A 22,540-nucleotide genomic window follows, 5' to 3' on the forward strand; every position below is an offset into this window, starting at 1 on the left:
TATATATCAGGTTTCAGTTCACAAACTAGGTTTATCTTAAAGTTCAGAAAGCAAATTAACACTCAAAAAACTGAAAAATTTACAGAAAACAAGACAAATTCAAGTGAAATTTTGACCTCTTCTTCATAACTAAGCATAAGAATCCATGATAGCAAAGAAACCAAATCGAAACAGCATCCATAGAAACACATTCATAAGAGGCTTATGGACAATGCTGTCATTTAAATGCATGTAAGGTAAATGGAAAGACCATCTATTAATACAAGCTCACTGTAGAACAAATCTTTTCTTTCTGCTCAGGAAGGTGAGGTGAAAAGGTAAAAACAGTGAAAAATTCTGCTAAAACCAAAGACATTGCACTCTCCTTTTGCTCAACAGGAAGAAATGAAGAGACCCTGTTAAACTCAAGCCTGAGGCCATGCTATTCTGCTGCTCTCAGCCTCACTGCACACAAGGAACTGTAGGGCTGAGAGCAAGGCCAGAAGGAATCAGCAGAAAAACAAAAGAACGCTGGGATTAGGATCCCAGCTGACACGAATACTCATTCACACTGGTTTTGAAGGCAGCTTTAAGGGAAAGTGTGGTGGCTGCAATTCAAAGGTGTTGGCCAGGACCTCACAGGGCTCCATGCAGAGTTCAAACAAACCACCATCATGCATCAATCAGCTTCAGCTTCAATCTCTAGTAATAGCTGTGGAGCAATTCTGCTCCAAGCATGGGCTTAAGACCACTTCTCTACTTAATTCACTTGAAAGAGGAGGCAGATCAGGATTCTGAACAGAAGTTACCACAATGTCATCAGAGAGATTTCAGCCTGAGCCAGCACCAACTCAAACTCAGCTGGAGAAGACAACAGTAAAGAGGAGGAAGGTTTTGCCCACCCCTCCCAGCACAAAGGCTCTGTGTTTGCACTTCTTGAGGATGACATTTGGAAGATAAACTTCTGGTATGTATGGCAGTGTACAGACTTCAGGAGTGTGTGGTTGCATTTTGAACACCCAAGTAATTGCTAATCTGATAGTGCATTTACTGATATGACTAAGCCATCTTCTTTCACACACACAGAAAACATGCAATCCATAACAGGCACGATGAGAAGTATCCTCTCAGGAAGACTAAAATTTTCTACAGAAATTTCTTCACACATTACAATTATTCCACCTATAGAAACTCACCATTTTCATCTATGAACACATGCATTGCATCCACGGATAGCTCATCTTGTACAGACGCCTCAGGTCCACTTATTACTTGCAAGACAGAACTGTCTTGCTGAGAAGTTACTCGGTAGATTATCTGCCTTTGCCTGTTGCCCTGGTAACTTGACACAAAAATGTTTCAAAACTACTATGAGGAACTTTTTTCTTGTTCTCAATAAAACAGAAAGAAGGAGAGGTTAATTAAAAGTTTGTGTCATTTCTACTCAATGAAACAAAACAGATTACATCATATCTTTGAAGTACAAAATTGTAAAGTAAACTGGCCTTACAGTGCTGTAAATTTGGCAGACTCTGGTAGTACTGGACTAGTACTAGCACGATCTTGGCTTTGTACATCTGATCTTTCCTGCTTAGGAAGTTGCTCACGGTGCTTTTCTGTTCCCATCACTTCTTCTTTTCTCTCTGTTGTCTGGCTATCTGGAAAACAGGGCAGTGAAGTAGAGACAGTCTCCACAGATGACTGTCAAGAGTGTCGCTCATTACAACTGCACAGAAATATCTTAAAGAAAAGCTAGAACAACAGCAAACACTAGTTTTATGAAAAACATTAATATGACTTATATAATTCATTTAAAAAACTTACAGAGCATTTTGGATGAGGAGATATTCTGACCTGATAAGCAAACACACTGTTTCAAGAAAAAGCTGCATGATACAAAGGACAAATGAGTGAGAATTTCTGCTTTCCTTCTCTTCATCCAGAGGCAGTAATCTTCCCTGACCCATAGCAGTAAGAGTCTGCCTTCTCAAGAACTACAGCTTGCTTCCCAGCTATGCATACTGACAGCAGAAAAGCAGCAGTGCTGCCTCACTCCCTTTTACAAAAAGAAGGGAAGCATCTTCAAAGGAACTAAATCTGGAATTTGCAATGGAAACTACATAGCTACTCAACTTCTCTTCCTTACTAGTCACACTCCTGATGCAGTACAGAGAAAAACAAGCTAAATAATTTCATAGAATAGAATCATAGAATCACCAAGGTTGGAAAAGACCTAAAAGATCACCCAGTCCAACCGTTCACCTATTCCCAATAGCTCCTACTAAACCATGTCCCTCAACACAACATCCAGTCTTTCCTTGAATACCCCCAGGGTCGGTGACTCCACCACCTCCCTGGGCAGTCCATTCCAGTGCCTGACCACCCTTTCTGAAAAGTAATACTTCCTCATGTCCAGCCTGAATCTCCCCTGCTGTAGCTTGAAAGCTTCACAGAAGCTTCCCCTATGTTTGGAAAATACTGAACTACAGATTTTTAAAATACACACAATGGATTTGTCCCATTTCTACTAAACTGGATACACCAATTTATATCACCTCTTTCAAGTTACATCATTTTTATATATATATACATATATGTATATATATATGTGTGCGTGTGTGTCATTTATTTCTACATATAAAAAATTTCAAGTGATGATCTCTTCTAGTTACTTATGCTCACACTGAACAGCAAAACATTTTGCAATTCCACTGAAGGATTTTAAAGTGCAACAAACACTGGTTTCATCACCACCATAAGTTGACACACAACTAAATATTTAAGAAAAAAAAAATGTTGTGCTGCTAGAGATGCGTCAGTGTCTCCTGTAGCTTCTTTGCTTCTTACACTTAGCAAGGCATATGGATATGTATTAACCAGACTTCTAGCAATATCTGCTGCTTAAGCACCTAAGAAATGTAATCATCAAGGAAAAAAAAAAAAAAAAAAAAAACAAAAATTCCATTTGCTAAACCATATTTCTTTCCAAAACAATTACTATCCCTACCTGCAAGAGTCCCCAGTCAAGAATCAGTGTTATCACAGCTAAGATAATCTAAGGATAAAACAGGTTCAAGGTTTCCAGAGAGAAAAGTACTAACTTTCATTAGGCCAACAGATACCACTGAAGAAAGCAGGCCGACTTTTGGATGCACAGACCTTCCTGACCCCATCCATGATTTTTTCCAGTCACATCAGCTGCTCTAGCAGTATTTTCCTTCTATAAACCCACCTGCCTTCAGGAATTAGGACATCTCCACACCAACACAATGCAACAGTTTCAATTCACAAGACATAACCTTTGAGAATCTCAAAGGCTCAGACACCTGCACAAACTCCTCAGCCTCACTGCACAATGGTAGAATCCCTTCTCTCTGGAGACAACACCCACTCAATTATTTTTATTAAGAAAAGTAAAATCCAGAAGAATAAGAACAACTTTAAGTGTACCATCTAAGGTACTGCACAGCAGGCAGTATCAAATGTGAAGAACCTCACCAGGGCCACAGACCACAATCACAAGCCTAACCAGATAGGGCAGAATGAGCAGTAGAAATAAAGACACCACATAACTCTTGCTTGAAACAGCAGCTCCTTTGGCTCCTGCTGAAAAATTTTTTTAAATGTCATTAGAACTGAAAATGTTCCAAGTCTTGTATCTCTTTACGGAGCACAAGGGATTTTGGCTTCATGTGCAGTATAGTGAGTATAAGCCTGGTTTAGGGAAAAGCTTTGTGTCTATTAAACAGGGAGACAAACTTTAATAGGTCTTACAAACCTACTTTCTCTTATTAAAACAAACAAACAAAACAACAGGTTGGTGGGCTTTTCTTTCTTTCTATTTAAAGATTTTAACATTGTCTTAAACAAAAACGGTAGCTTATTTAACCATGAATTACTGAAGCATCCTCTAAATCATGCAACTACCAGAAGCCATAGACATCTCATCAAAATCATCTTGCCAAAGGTTTGGGCTGTTCAAGCATTAATAACTGATAGAGATCAGAAATTGTGGTTTTAAAATCTAATTGGTCTCACATTGCCCAAAACTGGCTCAAGGGTTGAAACAAAGAAGATTTTTTAATTTGATTACCTGGTGGTTTCAGAAAACGTCTCTCTTCCCCATTCCAAACCACAAACCTTTCAGACTTTTTTCCTGCAGTAGTAAAGAGTCATGATAATAAAAACATAAACAGTCCTGCTTCTTACAGGCTTTATATGCCAATCAGTCAACACCTTAGTAATAAGTACTTCCAGCCCTGGACAGATAGGCCCCATGGGTTTGTGACTAGTTTTCATAAGCACTCATTTCTTCCAAGTGAATTACACCTTCAGAATTTAAACAGAGATAGGGATGTCTAGACAAGGAGTGTCCTGATAGGGTGCATAACAAGCTCCACATTACCAAAATGCTTTCTGGCAAAGCTTAACATTAAGCTACCAGGAGAAATACCGTGACGAAAAGAGTAAAAGCATAACACACAGCACAGCTGCACATCACTAAGGACTTCGGCAAGACATGGAGCCAGCAGCACTGCTCCACAGCTCTGGTGTACTTGTAGCTGGGCCAGCAGAAGCCCCAGCCACAGGCTCGGTCTCAGCAAACAACTTGGTTGTGGATTCGGAAGCTACACGCTACATCTCAAGTACCAAGATCCATCGCTGTGACACTGCATGCAGATCTGGTCGCCACAGTACAAAAAGAACACAGAACTACTTAGAGAGTGTCCAAAGAAAGGCTGCAAAGATGGTGAAAGATCTGTAAGTCAGGTAGCACTGAGGTCCCCTGGGTGCGCTCAGCGCAGAGCAGAGGAGCTGAGTGGAGGGCCAATGGCGGCTGCAGCTCCTCACGGGGAGCCGAGGGGCAGCGCTGAGCTCTGCTCTGTGTGACAGCGGCAGGGCCCGAGGGAACGGCATGGAGCTGCGGCAGGGGAGGGGCTGTGGGGCTGGGGACAGGTGCTGCACCACAGGGCGGTGGGCACGGAACGGGCTGCACGGGGCTGTGGGCACGGCTCCAAGTGCCGGAGTTCAAGCTGTGTTTGGACATCGCTCTCAGACGGAGGGTTTGGATATGGGGCAGTGCTGTGTGGAACCAGGAGTTGGGCTCGGTGACCCTTGAGGGCTTCTTCCAGCTCAGGGTATTCTACGATTCTATAGCTACATCACGCCTGTGGAAGGATGGTGTACAAGAGTCCTGCACAAATACATAGGTGAAGGTCGGTATGCCTGTTTTATATTTTGGTTGAGCATAACGTGTCCTGGTGAAATCCTTACCAAGATCACCAGAAAGAGTCTGACAGTTTTACAGCTTAAAGGGTACTTTAAAGCCTTCATAAAAATAGCTATCAAAATAAAACAACAGTTTAAATTTTTAGTCTCCGTTTTAACGCTGCCTTAAATTTTATTAGGCAGTTAGAATGAAGTTTCCTTGGTCAGTAAATTTTATTCAGCATATCTTTATCATTTTGTGCCCTCTCTCCTGTCTCCCAGATGTTTTTCCTTTGTCTTTTACATGCATATCCCCATTCCAATCTCCACAGCTCAATCTTGCAAGTTAAAATGCCACTGTTGTCATAATTTCAAACACCATCTGTTTTGAAATCTGGTCAAGCAGAATTAAGCTAATTAAGCCCAAGCCTCTTCTGTTCTTTAATTGCTGTTGCAGAATCTACTTCTTCCCACAACACTAAGCTCCAAAATAGAAAGCTTCACTTTGAACTGCATTTGTTGCCTGCTTTGTTGCAGAAATAACTAACTTCAAGTCATTCTATGCTCTTGTCAGTACTCAGAATGAAATAGCTCTCTGACTAATGATATCTCTCCTTCATATCTGTGGGTAACATATTATAGACTAAAACCAGACAATTTAATCAACATTCCCAAACCTTCCTTCATCCTTTCTACCTTAGAAGATCCTTGCACGTATCCAGCCTGCTAGGTTTACATTTTTGTTGCCCTTTACTACGTTGTAATTAAAAAACATTTTAAAAAGTAGTTTTGTTACCTCTATATATCAACCACATTATATACTTTATATGCAGCCCAAGACAATTCCTCAGAACAGCCCAAGCAAGTAAAAATATTGGATACCCATGAAGCTTAAGTATTTTATTCACAATGTACATTTGCCTACTATGCTAGAAATACATTTAAAACAAAACAAAACAAAACAAACAAAAAAACAGTAGCAAAGCTGGTTACCCCCAAAGTCAGCAGTGGTCAGTAAATCTGATGCAATCCACTAATTGCTATAAAAGTTTGCCACAGGCAGTGAAGAAACACATAAGATCATCCATTAATCAGGATTACCACATTAATACTGAAGCAGTAGGAAAAACTATTGGTACTTGCTGTGCCTGTCACAAAACAGGGAAACTTAAGCACAGAAGTGATTTGCTCACAATAATCACCGAGGCCAGTAACAGAGCTGGGAATAAAACCATGGTTTTTGAGGTCTCAGGTAAGTAACCTAATCATTAAAGCTAACAATGTCAGAATGTCAACCTCTGAAATAGCTTCATAATTTCTTTACAGGTGTCAGCCTTGCCCTTGAACACACTAACATCACTTAAAAAGTCTGAAATTTTTAGGTCACAGCCTATGAAGCCTGTTTACAGCCTAAGCATCACAGTGAGCAAAGTGAGTTCTTCACCGCCCCCCAGCCTTCATCCAAAGGGGCTTCGTGTTCCAGGCGCCTCCTGCCCCAGCCTCACATTTCAACTGCTGTTGGGCTGGTGGCTCGATGCAGAAGATCAGTCTGCCCCATGATTACACGGCAGGCTGTAGCTCTCTTTCTTACACGTGGGGGGAAAAACTAAGTCATCTAAAAATATCCACTTAAGTACATCTTAGTTTTTTATAGGAGCAGTGTAATTGCTAGGGATCCGAAAGAACTAACTCAAGGTTGTGGTTTCTGCACTGACCAGGATGATGAGTGCCTTTTCTAAAAAGAGCCTGAAAAACATCTCAATTCAGGCCACATGGTTCCTGTTCAGGTTCTGCCATGCGGGTTCCCACCACTCCCACAGCTGGCTTTGTCCCCTGGTGACAACACCGTCTGCTCCAGATTTCAAGTTACTTGTGGCAGAGGTGACATGGGCCCTCATCCTGTACAGATCAGGCGTGCATCTGTTCTACTGCTCCCCAGCACAGCAGAAGGACACAAAGCAGACCATAAGCCCAGTTTTCCCTACATAATACACAGGATACAGAAAATTTGCAGTTGCCCTTCCATAGGCTTTCATTATGAGGGCGGTGAAAAATTGATTCCGAACTGGAAGGATAGTGGTCCAGAAGTCATTTTTAGCAACAGTGGCAGTGGTACTTTCTCACAACATAGAAGAGATACAATGTCAACAGAACAGCAGCAGCTCTTAAAAGCTGGCTTTTTTACATCCTATATTTAACATATTAAATCTGGCATCCCTGCTAGTGTTTTCTTGTTCTGTATTTTACAGAGCTGCCTACTGGCAAAGGGTTTGCTGGGTGAAGATGATGCAACTTCTGTTTCCACACAATTCACAAGTGTGTGCAGGGTGCACACATCAAACAAAGAACCATCTACAATATTCACTCACTCGCTTTCAAGACTGTTCTGATTCACGAGTTTTCCTGCCTTCTCCAAAATATGCAAAACATCAGCCTTCTTCCACACAGCTCCAAATACACAGCCTTCCAGGAACTTGCCAAGTTTCTCACATTTCCCAGTAAACACCTTTGTGAGGTGCATTTCATGCTCCCTTGGACTAGACCATCTGTTATTATCTTCTGCCAATTAAGTGGTTTGCAAGGTCAAAAGAATAAAGAAACAAAAAGACAACCTCCTCCCTCAAAACGATGGGTGCATAGCTTTGCCCTGCTCTATATTGCCTCCCCTCCATTACATTTTTTTTTTTTTTAACAACCACTTTAAAGAGGGAATGTTTATTCAAATCTGCTTTAAAATGCTCTTTTGTTAAAAGCGCATTTGTAATTGCAAGGCTATAAACAAATTAGAGGCTTTCTCATTCCTAAAATCAAATCTTACTGCGGGGAAGCTGCCAGTAATGACAGTAATTTATTTTTGCAAAGAGCACATTCTGACTAAGCAAGAAAATAAATAAAGCCTACTTGTTGTAAATAGCAACTGTCTTTGAACTACATCTCCCCAGCTTAAGAAGTTCGGACTGAGTAGCCTTTTTCCCACAGCATCAACACGAGGTCTGCAGACACCACACGGTGACCAAAGCCACTGCAGTATCATTCCCCTACCCAGGAGGACATTTGCGGGTCTCGTAACAGCTCAGCATGCCCCAAAATAGCACGGGGCAGCTTAGCTGTGTGCAGATTAACTCCAATGCCTGACAAACATATGGACTTCAGAAAATGGAAAGGTAAGGAATTCACATTTGGCCGCTTCACCAAATATCAGATTGGTGTTGAATCCTCATGTTGCCCAAGGACTTTGGGTTTGAACAAAAAGAATTTAGCTTGCCAGACCTAAACTCCAATAACCATACATACATGAATCAAGTTTGTTTTGTATGTTGTCATGGAATTCATGACTAACCTGACTTATTCTGATTGCTTTCCTTTATGGAGACAGTTTTCCCTTCTCACGTTACTCTGAAAATTACTATTCATCTGAAAGCCATTTAATTCTATAAATGCGACGTTCTGAAACCACTAGTGTGTTTCCCATATAATGAAAGCTTTTTAGGGGGGAGAGGGGAGGTAGAGGAAAAGAGATGTCTGAGAAGCAGTCTATGGAAAAGAACACAGTTTTGACACGTAGAGAAGCTGCGCTGCTGAGTATCAGTAAGTTCCCCAAGTTCAATGCAAAACAGGCATTTAGTTTGCTTCCTCTTAGGCTACCTTAGAACAATCTATTACAGCATCTAAAGTTTACAGAACATTTTGGAGGAGAAAATGGGCGGTCTCATTTTACTTTGGCCCAGATCTTCTTAACCAGGAAATAGCAGATCACTTGGCAAGTACTCCAACACTCCACGCAGCTCCACTGCACCTCATCTAGCACCCTCATGAAACAGGCTTTCTAGTCTTTTCTACACTGCTGCTAAAGACATTACAAGTAATGCTTCTTCCTAACAGAAAAGAGTCAGAGTTTGGTGACAGCAAGGAAAATGTTGGGTAAAACCAGATATTCCTATGCTAGAATTATAAACTAGATTGCATACAGGTTTTAAAATGAACTGATAGAAGCTTTTTTCTTTCCCTTTCTTTTTGAACATAACTCTTTTTCTTAAATGGAAAATGGCATGGTAAGATACTATTTTCCATAAAAATATCTGATGTTTTCAACAAACCCCACTGACAAACATTCTCCCATAAGCCCAAATATTTTAGTCTTCAGCAACTCTTGAGAAACACATTGAGAATGTGATTGTTTTATTTTTAACTACAAAGCTACACATATCTACGGAGGAAGCTGAGGAACACATGCACACGAGTTATTTAGAAGTTGAGCCACCATTAGCGACAAACCCAGCTTCCTACATACTCAGACACACACAGATGACTTTTCAACATGCACCTCGTAAGAGAAGGTACAAAACTTTAACTATACACATTTATTTAAGAATTTTTCTTGATTTTTACACTGTCCAGGTCTGTCACATGCACAGAACATTAGATATGGACTAGACACCTATTGAAGTTAGCATTAGCTTTTTCAAAAGGTGTCTTTAAGAAAATGTAATATTCAAGAAATTGCAGCTGACACTATCACACTTTCCTGAAATCACCCTATTCCAACCAAGCCCAGCCTTCCACCAATTAATAACAAAACCAGTTCTCCTCTCTGTATTCACTCTACTGCAGATTTCAGGCCAAGCTGCTATAAACAATGTAACTAATCTCAACTTTCTTATTCCAGAAGTTGTAAATCATGCATCATACCTCCAGCAGGGACATTTTCTTTTGTAACCTCCATTTTGACAGTAGATTGATTAGATGCCTTCATCTTTGAGGTATTAATGGATTCCAGAAGGGAGACAAACTCTAGAAAATTTGACTCATTGGGTACCTGTCCTTCTTTAGCTTCTAGATCAGATTTAGAAGTAGGTAAAGTCTTCTCTTTGTCAGATGCCTCCACTGAATTCTTACTTAAAAGCACATCTGTACCACTGTCTACACTCAGCACCCGCATGTGCCTCTTTTCATGAGCAGTTCTACAGGATTGAGGATCTAGGCTCTGTAGTTCTTCCTTTGGACTCAAACCCATGTTTTGGACATTTTCAGAAGCCTTCTTCTGATTTGGATCTGAACAAGTGTTCATTTCTGAAGGAGCATTTACTGGATTGCTGTGTTCTTTTACTCCATCACCAGATTCATAGCCAGAGCAGTGGTTGGATGACAGATCAGTCCTCAACATTTCTGGAGTTCTTTCACTTTCACTAATTTCTGGGTAGTCGTTACCTTTGCTGTCATCAGACAAATCAAAAGTTATAACAGGAATTCTGAGCTGTTCATTAGTCTGCTGACTTTGCCAATCTGCTGTGACTATACCGGACTCAAGAGCTGAGCTTGTTCTCTCAGTTCCCAGAGCCCTCAGATGGACAGAGCCTGCTAGATCACTGAGGGTGCTGTTTGGTGTGCTGCTCATTGTGATGACAATTTTAATGGGCTCACACAGTTGGTCTCCAGGAAGAGAGTTGTCAACAATTGCAACAGCAGTCTCACTATCCGAGCAGTCAAGGTCTTCATTGGTACTATCAGCACTGCAAGAACTTTCCACAAGCTCAGGATCTTTGGTTGCAAAAGCACTGCACTGTGGGCAGTTACTGGTAAAGCTTGCCTGCAGTGAGCCATCTGGTAATTTCTCTCTTTTCTGGTTTCTCGGATTACTTAAATGGTCTGAAATAACTGAATTTTCACTGTCCCACGGTTCCAAAGAAACTCCAGTCCTTATAATATCACCTTGCGATGAAGAAATATTAGAGAAATTTTTAGCTGCATCTTTGTCCATGAGAACAACTTGTGATCCATGTTGCTCATTCTCTCCGCTTTGATTTATTCCAGTTCCAGAAAGTGTTTCCACAGCAGCTGGTTTTGACACTATTGCTGATGTTGTAGAACCTGATGCAGAGGCTGAGGAAACTGGTAATATGTCTCCTTTGATACCAGGTGAGGTAGATGAAATTGGTGGTACAGACTGGTCTTCTAATACTGTAATCCCTAATAAAAGATGTAACATGAGTTAGGTTTTGCAAACAGGATCACTATACATTATCAAGGTAAAATATTTAGCTAGCAAAAACTGCGAAGAAATCTGCAGTCAGAAGATGTTTAAGGGTTTTAACATGTTACCTGAACACTGGCTTCCTCTTTTAACGTGTTCCAGAGACACAGAGTTTCCCAAGAGCATGGGAGGAAAACTCTTTAATATCTCTCTATTAAAAAATAGGGAAAGCTACTTGCATTCTCACCAAAAGGCTATAGTCCAAACAGCTCAGCTGACAGCTGAGAAACCTTCTGTGAGAACTCCCTTAAGATTTTGTTATCTTTTCTATTCAGATCCTAACATGAGGCATGACAGATCCTGCTGCAGGGTCATCTGTGTCTTTTTTTTGTGTGTGTGGCAAGCAAGGATTAAATAAAAGTTGAAAAGGAATTATAATGCCTTCAGATACCTTTGAGATCTTCAATAGTTTCCCGTGTTGGCAGGTCCTAAAAACAAAAACAACACAAAATTGGTAAGGCTATATATTAACTTCTGTTGGAAGAAAAGAAATAGATGTAATGCAACAGATCAGTGCAACAGTCAACTAATCAAAGGTTAATTACAGTGCTGGTATTCAATAAAATCATTGAAATTTGGATGTATACCTTCCACAAAATACAAAGGGTGGGTGATGGAGATGGTTATAGAACAGCCATGCTCCAAATTGCATCATTGTAATTGTGTGTGTTATATCTGGGGAGAAAGAAAACTGAAGATTTTATTTTTAAAAACATTCCACGGCGCCTAATCTAGACCTTCTTAAAATAGTTCATCTTTTCCACTTCTCATTTTAGTGATTTAAAAACACGTAGCTGAAAAAGTTTGGTCTCCAGTACTTGGTAGCAATTTCTCAATGAAAAATTAGAGGAGAAAACCATTAAGTTATCCTACAATCATTCAGATTGCAAGGAAATTACAGAGGTCATTTAGCCCAAACTCTTCTCCCCTACACACACATACTCAAGGCAGGCACAGTTAGAGCAGGTTGCTCAGGACCATATCCAGTATAGCTTTGAATATCTCCATGAATGGAGATTTCACAGCCACTCTGGACAATCTCTTCCAGTATTTGACCACACTTTCAGTTAAAAAAAAAGTAAATGAATAAAACTTCTTTTTTTTTTTTTAAATGTATCCAACTGTACTTTTGTCCACTGTCTCTTAGTCTTCCACCTTGTAGCTCTGAGTGTGCTCAGTCTTCTCCATATCCTTCCATTAGGAAAGTGAAGACAGTACATTCTTTTAGTCTTACATAGATTTTAGGACATCTGCCTGTCCTCATATATCTAATGCCTTATTCCCCAATGATCACTGCCAGTGGCCCTTGTTGGATTCTCACAAGCAGGTCAATGTTTGTTATGCAGTGGAGAGTCCTGAACTACACAATACTGCAGAGAAACATTCTAGGAGCAAGAATGGAGAACTAGCGAAAAGTTACCAGGAAAAAATAACATGGATCTCTTCAGGCTGACACGCACCAAAATTAAGAGGAAATAATTATTACATCCTTCTATTTCATAGTGGTAGCCTGGCAGCAAGAAGAGGAGATTAGGTTTGACTAGACCCAATCTACATGTTTGGAAATGAGAGACTCAGACAGGTTTCCTGGAGAAAAAAAAATGAGTTTGCAGACTGGACAAATACCAGAATACTGGGGACCAGGACAGAAACAAGGTGGAAAATATTTTTTCTCATAAAAGAAAAATTGTTAATGTCTGTGAATCATACAGATGCTACAAAAAGGTAGAAACAGTCCAGGAAATGAGGAAATACTTTTGATTCAGAATAATTTGAAGTAAATAAGGACACAAAGGGGGAAAAAAATGAAGACAATGAAGTATCAAATAGCTACTTATTCAGAGATCACTAACCATCCTCTGCACTGAATGAGGCAGGAGTCCTGTAGAAAGAATAGTATGGGGTCACATAATTAAACATGTTATCACAGTATACTTGGGGAGTAGCTTAAGATAACACAGACAGCATTCATTCCGTTTCCTAATTTTTGCACACTTTATTCTTCAAACTTCTTGTAATTTTCTTAAATAATGTCCACAAAAACCACTTTCATAACTTCGTACAATAACTGATTTAGAAAGCATGGCTAGTAATGTGGAATCTATGTATTTTTAACCTCATGTAGCTTAACTCCTAGATTTTAATCAGGTTTTATGTTTTCTTTAACTATCAAACTGTTATTTTATAACCGTAAGTCCAGTTATACAAAAATAAGTTACCAACGCTTCAGGAGCTGACTCCTTCTCAGGGAATGAGAAACTGCCCTGACTGCATTAGCTTCTTCTTTCTCTCAAAGCAGCCTTGAAAACTAGTTGACTTTAGCAAGATTTTCAAGTCATTTAGTATCTATAGAGCATACAGACATCTCTTGAGACTTACAGAATTATCTACAGCAGGTTCAGCTTTGTAAAATTAAACTTGTGAGACAAGGCCAAGGCTAACCAATAGCTGTAGTCATACAAAGTATCCTTCCAACTTGGAGCAGACCTGCTTTCAGTCAGCAGCATCTGACTGCACAAAATTCCATGTGATAAGAACACAATGTATAAAGTGAAAACGTTACTACCAAAAAGCATACTAACCGTTGCCCCAGATGAGCTCTGTGAGTGAAGAGCTTCTAGCCTCAAACTGTCGTGTATTGTAGGGGTAGAGCCATTTTGGTTGGCCTCACCAATTACACCATTATCCCCAACGTTATTGCTGGAAAAGGGAAAAAGGAACCAAGTTATTTACTTACCTCCCATCAAACAATTGTTTGAAATGCAATGCATAATGTCTATTCATATAACCATTGGACCATAAAAAGTGAAGTTGTTCCCTTTGACTTAATTAAAAGAAGCATACATTACAGGCAGCTAGTTAATCATTTTCTTGGTGGATGCATTCAGCTATTCACTACACTTTTTAAACATTTTCTTTTAGGTTTTCCATGGATGTGAGCAAGCATTTTTGCAATAAAAATTTACTTGGAATAAGTAAATAATAAATCCCCATTGTGACAAAATGTTAAAAAAAAAATTTGTTTTCCCAATTTCAGCTTTAAAACCCTACAGCTATATATAAGCTATAAAATTATTTTTCCTGGGGAACTTTTTCTGTAGTTAGCTGACTTCAGAAACTTGTTCAACCAACACACCAAAGCCTGTTTAGAAACCATCAGCCAGCTAGCCAACATATTCTTTATTTTCTGATCAAGAGCTAAGACTGCTGTGTCTATGACCTCCCATATGAAAAACCTGAAATGACTTTACACACAGGTTTTAAGAGATGCTACTTCTAATTCTTAGTCAAAACTAAGTCAGGATAAGGAAAGTTAATGAACAGAACAAAAATTGAGCTTCTGTTTAAATTTGAGCCAGCCTAGAACAGATGAGCCTCTCAAATTACCTTATCAGATATAAATAGGAAACGGCTTTGTGGGCTAGTGAGAACAGAGCCTGAAAGGCATCACTCAAACAAAAATAAATCCTTTGTAAGGTAACTGACTTATGAAAGGCATTTCTGAGAAGCGCCTTGGTGCACGCAGACCTTGACAACACCAGCAAAGTTGCTGCTAGGAATGTGCCAGAGACATGCCAAAAACACAAGAGAACAGCACTACCGAGGTATACAAACAAACCTGATACTGCACAGCTTGCACAGAGCCAGTGGTAGCAGAGCTTACCATAGCGACTGTAAACACACCAAAACCAGAACAAGTTCACAGATACAGAGCTCTCAGTTGAAGCTTGGCAGCTGTAACAAATTACTCCATTTAAGCTATGGGTGGACATTTTATGCTGCAACCACTGCTGGATGTACCATACTTCAGGTTCTTTCACATCTGTTGTAGAGCTTGCAAACAATGAAAGCTGGCTGCCAATTTCATTTCTACGACTCAAGCTTGAAAAAATGGTAAAAAAAAAAAAAAAAAAAAAAAAAGTCTCGATTTATTCCAAAAAGTTTCCAGCAGAATATTCTACATAGACACGATTCTGGAAAATCTTTGTTCTAGTCTACAGCCAACATTATTTTTTAGCTTTAATACCATATCAACCCAGAAGCAGACTTACTGACTGCGATTATTTATTTGCAGTACAGAGGAAATGCTGGAAATGCCTACCCAATGACCTGGGAAATGAGAGCGGCTCTAACTTTACTCTTGAAGAGTACCACAGAAGAATTATGGCAGTCAGAAAAAGGAAAACAACGTACACATCTAGGCTTGATCAGAGGATGAAAGCTGTTATAAACGCACAACACCAATTTGCACTCAGGCTTTCAAAGCCATGATAGAAAAACATTTTGTTTGCCAACAGGTGCACATAATTTCCTTGTCCCTTTCCAGCAAGTTTTGTATGAACTTTCACCACTTTCCCAGAAGTTGAAGTAGGAACAAAACACATTTTTCTTTCTGGAACAGCTCTTCTCTCTCACCCTCAAAATTCTTTAGGACAGGGACAAAACCAGGAAGAACCTCTGCTCTTCCTTTGGCCTTTAACACTTCTTTAGAAACTCCCAGTTTTCCTCCAGGATCTTTTAGCTCCTCCCAGACAGGTCTCTTTCCTTCACATGGTCCACTGGCTGCCCCACCCCCAAACCAGGTGTAGCTCTGCCTGCTTCATCACAAGCATGCAAGAACCACTGAGAATAAAAGCACTGATAAGGGTTTTAGGAGTGCCACTCCCCACAAAACTGTAGGAGTTTTCTTGCTGTCAATGGGTATTTCTGCTGCACAGAACAGCACAAACTTATCAGTTATATACAGTGTACCAGCAACACGTAATGCAAAGCTTACCTATGATTTGAGGGCTGAAGAACTGTGTTTTCTTTTGGGACTTCTGCATCTTTACACTGCCTTCCATTTTTTCTTGGGACCTGTTGTTGAATTGCTTCACCTTTATCAAACATAAGGTGCAGACGGTAACTGATCACCTTAATTGCTGTGAAGAACACTGTCACTAAGCTGCAGTATGCAAAAGCTGTAACTGAATTTGCTGGACAAGCCTATAGAAAGGAATAATAAAGACATCATCATACAAGTTTATTATAAGAAAATGCTGCTAAATTTTCCAATTTATATATATATATATTTCTAATTGTCTGTTATTTGTACCTCTACTGAGTTTTGCAGACACAATACTGTATCTCCATACAGAAGTCTTGAGTTCTACTCATCAGAAAGTTCTAAACATTTGCTCAAATTTCAAACCATTTATTCTTCTTTTGATTAGCTATAGGTAGTTTTTTTTATTAATTTTATCACAAAGTCAGTAAAAGCTCACAATTAGCAAACACTGTTAGAACACTCTCAAAACACCCCCTTCCAGTACTCGAAGGGAGCTTATAATCAGAGGAAGACCAATTTTTTACCTGGTCTGATAGTGAGAAGACAAGAGGGAATGGCTTTAAAGTAAAAGAGGGAAAATTAAGATTAGACACAAAGAAGAAATTCTTCACTCTGAGGGTGCTGAGACCCTGGCACAGCTGCCCAGAGAAGCTGTGGGTGCCCCATCCCTGGAGGGGCTCAGGGGCAGGTTGGATGGGGCCCTGGACACCTGAGCTGCTGCGTGGCAGCCCTGCCCACATCAGAGAGGTGGAACCATATGGTATTCAAGGTCTCTTCCAACCCAAGCCATCCTATGATTCTATGAAAATTTCCCATTCCCAGAACAGTACAGCTTTTCCTGCATTATCAGACACAAAACAAAAGATTAATTATCCACAAGCAGGAAACTCCTTTTGAAAAAATTGTCACCTTACCATTTCTCAGCTATGAGAATAATGCTAAAAACACTAAAATGTTGTAGTTTCATTGCTTTTTTTTTTTTTTTTTTTTTTTAAAAACACTTCACAACATCTCCTATTGCCTCTACTGCTGAGGAATTAAAAAAAAAAAAAAATCAGGATCAGTCAAAACAAATAAATGCTGTGCATTTGGAGAAAGGCAGCTTCTTTGAATGCTTTTTTTCTGAAGTTCATAATCATTAATTTGCAGCTGTCTGTGTCTGCTGATTTGGGATGGGCACCATATCTCTTATCATTACCATGAATTATAGTTCAAATACAGACATCAGTACGTCATGTCTGTGAAGGAACTGCACTCTCCTATGTAAATACTTCCTTACCATGAAGAAAAATTCATAATAAATACTTCCAGTTACATTTGAAGGGGCAAAATCTTCATTTCTATGGTCACGAAACATCCTTACGTATGGTTTTTATTTAGCTGCAGTCTCAGAGAGATCCAATTTCATGCCCTAAATCTATAATTGTAAATACCAGCTTTGGAGATCAAGGATCATTTGAATTTAAAAATCATTTCAGACTCAGAAATAAACCACACTGTGCCCACATAGATAAAGAAGGGAAGGGAATGAGGTACATTTACTTCATCTCTAAAACAAGACACCACATTTATCTTGATGCTGAAATGAGTATGCTGAATCATTTCTGTGTTATCATGAGCAAATGAGCTGCTACTCCTCTGCTGCATTTGGCTTTTCAGGTAAATTCTTTCTTAGGACTATTCCGATTCACATGGAATCATCAAATATCTTGAGATGGAAGGGACCCAACTCCTGCCTCCACACAGGACCACCCAGAAATCCCAACTCTGATTTCTCACAGCGTGGGGCTGTGACCACTGCCCTGGGAAGCCTGTCCCAGGCCCCAGCCACCCTCTGGTGAAAAACCTTTTCCTGATATCCAACCTGAACCACTGCTGAATTTATTATATAAAGTAGAGAAGCTATCCAGCAGGTATAAATTACTAACAATACCTAATGAGAAAGACGTTACTTTCTACAGATCAAGTCTAAGCTTGTTAAGAGTACTTCATTTTATGTACACACGCTACATGTATGTGTACACCAGAACTCAGCATGCTCTTTGGTCATTTACTGTATCTGGGCCAGAAAGAAGACGTATTTGCAAAGCAGTGCTCTCATGATAGAAGGGTTGGTAGAATTTGTTTTTATGACTAAAGCATTTGCAAAACACAAGTTAAAAATCATTTGGTTTCACAAAGAATGACTGCCAAATGTCTGCAAGGATTTGTTTCAAAAAGATATGTTCACTTCCCAGGAAATCTCTTCAACTACACTCTAAAAGCATGGACTGCCCACTCAGGGACAAATAACACCTCAGAACTAGTCACCAGAATAGAAGGGCTTTATAGGTGACACCTATATGGCTTAATATATTTTAAATGAATAATGTCACGAGGACACAACAGAAATAAACTTCTAACAGCACAGATTGTGTTTGCATAGAGTACAATACAGGAGAGAATCACCAGAAGCTCCTGAAATCCTAAGTAAAAGAGAGGATTGGTTCTAGCTAACACCGAGTGCTGCATGTTCCCACCCCTGCCTTCTGATCAGAGCTCCTGGATACACTCAGTGCTTCCCCACAGTCTGCTTGCACATCTGCCCAACATACAGCGCTTCCCACAGGGTACATGTTAAGCATACTCACAATTCAAAATCTGCCTACAAATATACATATATAAAGGCCAGCATATTCCTAATATTCTGGATCTTGGAAGAAGCTAAGTAGCAGAAGCTGGCAGCTTGTTCCAATTCCACACAAGGAATTGGAAGAAAGATGAAAGTGAGGATGGAAAGCCTTGGACTTTCAGAAACAAGCCTCTTGCATAAGGGTAGAAGTGTCATCTGAGTGCAGCTGGTGTTCCCAGGTACGGATATGTGAAATCTAGAAAAATCTGCATGAGCTAGGGGAAATTAAATTACAGACCACTGAGGAATTATATGATAGACTCACTTTTGCTGTACTAGAGTTATTATTAGCCTTATTTCCTACAGAAATTAGGTTTTATAATCACATCATGTGTCTGTTTGCTCATCTCTCTCCAGCCCTGCTGCTGCAGAACTTTTTAACTCTTTGGCAACTGACACCTAACTTCAGTAGAACACATCCCTCCACGGAACAGGCCAGTAGCTTCCAATATCAGAACACTGTGGGCCACAGGCAGACATTCAGGTTCACACGTTTGAAATGCCACCTGGCTTACTGCTGCAGATACAGCACGGTTGATCTGCTTGGGGCTGCTGTCAGCCCACAGGCCACTGCCATGGAAATGGCCAACTTCTCCCCATGTCTACTAACATTATTTGGGAAGCACAAAGGCAGAGGTGTCTAAGGTCCTAATATAAAGACACGTAACCTTCGACCCAAATACCACATCTGATAAATCAGACTGAATAATTAAGTTGTTTAGACCCAGACATAACCCACCTGATGCATCTAAAGATAGATGCTACATTGCCCTCATCTCAGCCTTGGTTTGCTACAGCACAAAAATGATGGAAAACATGCAGTCAGTAACTACAATGAAACTTGGTGAAGAAAGAGGGGGTATACCATAGCACTGAAGCCAAAGATACATACTTTGATGTTCCTTTAGCTGAATTAATATCTAAGAGATGTCCTTAAGACAACATGGAAAAACACGTAGCAAATCCCAGGGGTGTAAACTCATTTTTAAGAGTGCATTCTATCTCCTAATAAATATGGTAAGAGCTGTGTAGTTTATCTATCTACTCCAGTGATACGCATACCCTTACTGTTACAGAGGGTGAAAGTAGGTTAAAGTGTGGTCAACTGAGACTGGAAGCAGCTAACATGCTGCCAACTTTATCACAGTTTACCTCTGAGTAATTTGTTTACGTGCCCACACCCTTATATTGCCACGTTATAGCTATCATGGTATGACTCGAAGACCTAATGTTCAATTCAAGAGCTTCCTGTCCAACAAAAGACAGGAACAATCACTAAGCTATCTCAAGGGCTCACAAAAAGGCAGGTGCACACTATCTTGAGGCTTCTAGAACAGGCTATAGTACAAGCACCCCCAAAGTCATCTCTATGCTTTACTGGTGTTACACTGGGGCTGACCTCAGCCAGGTGGCTCTGCTTAACAGTGTCCCTAATGTCACACATACACACAACACCTGGGAGCCCTGTGCTATTTGCTACTTTATTCCACAAATCATAATCTATTATGAGATCTGACATGGCAAGGTTAGAAGATAACCTAATAATACTGAAAGTTGAATTTTAGTCAACTTTTTAACGGTGTTCCAAATAGTTTTCAGTGTATATTTTTATTTGCATATCTGCTGCTACAAGGGCTAAATGAAAAAGACAACACACAGAACTGCATTTTCAGAAAGGGGAAGTTCACAAGGGAACAATTAGTACCAAAGTAAGCTGTGCTGACAATGCTAGAGAACAAAATCCTCGATCCACACAACAGAAACAACTTGATACTGTAAGCTCCCCAATGCTACTGTCAGCACATCTCAGCTGAGCCAGTGTGAAAAATTTAAAAGCAGCTGGATGAGTTCTGCCACTTCACTCAAATCAAACTGTTTCAGGGAGACTTTCTGACTTTGTTAAAGGTGTAACTGAGACAATCTAAAGCAAAGGAACATTTTGAGTAATAGCACTCTGATTTGTTCTGACTTTGTCATTTCAAGAGACATTTATGACTGCTTAAGCTGATTCCAAAGTGTGTAACATGAACACCACCCCAAATTTCGCCAAAGATTGTAAGTAAAATTCCCCAAAGAAATCCTTCAATTAAAAATAGAGGTTCAAGTTTCTAAGTGGCAAGAATATCTGTCGTGCACAAAGTTTACAAAGCCTAACCACTTAAAAGCAGGAAAACAAATACTTGAGGACATCATTACTTGAACAGGCAACACATAAATGCATTATTCTTATCAAGGATAAAGAATTCCCATAGCGACACATTAGCTCAAGAACGCAAGTCCTTCATTTAACCAGATGATTCATCAGAAAGCCAGCCAGTCTGCAGGATCGCATCCATCAAGGCAGACAAACATGAAGCCCAGAAGAAAAAAAAGTTAAACAGATAAATTTGGTTTTCTTCTTCTCCCTTTACATCATTTCTTGTGTTTTACGTTTGCTTTAAACTACACCGCCCTGTTGTGCAACACTGTGAGTTCTGAAATTTCCCAGAAGGCAACACATACTCTTCCAGATGTATACCTACTTACTTTAGCTGGAAAAGAAAGTTAACCTTCACCTTCACATTTTTTTCCTCATCTTTTTTTGAAAAATCATGCATATCACTTTGGCAGCAGTTCTTAGCACATTAGGCTCTTGCTGGCTTGCAGAGGACAGAGTCTCCATCCACCAGAAAACACAGTAATCTTGACTGAAGAGCTCCACAACCCATGCTTACAGGGATCGAGCACAATCCACATCAAAGGTACAGCATACTAATAGATTTTTAAAAATACATAACTGACTTCTCACTGGAATTCCAGGGAGACTCATGAACGCTCTTTGCAAATCAGGGCTATCTCTGACCATAGAATCATTTGAGGTGGAAGGGACCTTTAAAGGTCATCCAGTCCAATTCCTCATGTAGAGTGAAAAGACCTGCTTAGGATTTTTATCCCACTCAAAAAAAAAAAAAAAAAAAAAAAAAAAGCAACAGTCAAGCTACAAACTTCACTTCATAAGAATCAAGTTGAGTCACTGCAAGAAATACTGCTAAGCTACAGTCACTGAGGAGTTCACCAATGCATGGATGCTGTGATCCAGCAAGCTGCTTCCCAGCTTTCCCCAGGTAGGGGGAAGCACACCAAAACTGAGTCAAACTACCAAGTTTTCATGGAAAAAAAAACATTAAAGTTCTGCAAGCAAATCCCAATTAGTAAAACCACTGATCTGTGATGCTTAGCACAAGGTGAGCTGCGTTGCACGAGGAGCAATGCGACTCACCAATGACATTCAGGCACTTGACTTTCTGCTTGTATTCACCCCTGTCGGCTGGTCAGACCAGGGCGGCCGGCAAACAAACGGGGATCCGAGGAGCCTCCCCACCCCCCCGCCTCCCCGGCCGCCCCAGCACCGGGGCGCGGCCGCCTCGGGAGGTGACGGCGGGGACGCGGAGCCCTCGCCCGAGGCCGCGCGCCTTTGCCGCCGGGCCGAGGTGAGGCGCGGCCCCATCCCCCAGGCCGCTCCCCGCGCTCCCGCCCCGCGGTGCTCACCAGGTGCATGGCGAGGGGCAGCGTCAGTAGGAAGAGCCACAGATAGAGATGGCAGCTGTTGGTGAAGGCTCCCTGCTCCGGGTCGTGGTACCAACCGCCGGTCAGCGCCGCCCACACACCCTGCCCCACCAGCCGCGCCGCCGGCGACACCATGGCCGCCCCCCGCCGCCCCTCAGCCGCCCGCCGCCGCCGCCGCCGCCATGCCGGGCGCCGGCGGATTCTCCCATGGTGCCCCGCGACGCTGAGCATCCCGCCCCACCCCGGCCGGGCCGGGCCGGGCCGGGCCGGGCCTCCC

The 22,540-nt window shown here is 40.8% G+C and overlaps 1 protein-coding gene across 3 annotated transcripts in view; it reads right to left on the bottom strand.

The window, feature by feature from the left end:
- Positions 1-22,398, bottom strand: part of PCNX2 (pecanex 2) — a 150,673-nt gene extending 128,275 nt beyond the window's left edge. For 2 of the 3 annotated variants that reach the window (XM_042808627.1, XM_042808618.1), the window contains exons 1-7: positions 22,246-22,398; positions 15,996-16,204; positions 13,801-13,918; positions 11,610-11,646; positions 9,877-11,154; positions 1,490-1,637; positions 1,176-1,321 (exon numbers count right to left, since the gene is read on the bottom strand). In XM_042808627.1, coding sequence (XP_042664561.1) covers positions 1,176-1,321; positions 1,490-1,637; positions 9,877-11,154; positions 11,610-11,646; positions 13,801-13,918; positions 15,996-16,204; positions 22,246-22,398 — 2,089 coding nt within the window. The remainder of the gene's footprint in view (positions 1-1,175; positions 1,322-1,489; positions 1,638-9,876; positions 11,155-11,609; positions 11,647-13,800; positions 13,919-15,995; positions 16,205-22,245) is intronic. The other variant, XM_042808635.1, reaches the window with a different exon arrangement.
- Between the last annotated feature and the right edge of the window lie 142 nt (positions 22,399-22,540).

The sequence above is a fragment of the Centrocercus urophasianus genome, unplaced genomic scaffold (genome assembly GCF_019232065.1).
Source record: "Centrocercus urophasianus isolate 14NV4802_14NV808 unplaced genomic scaffold, USGS_Curo_1.0 seq_10, whole genome shotgun sequence".
Taxonomy (NCBI): domain Eukaryota; kingdom Metazoa; phylum Chordata; class Aves; order Galliformes; family Phasianidae; genus Centrocercus; species Centrocercus urophasianus.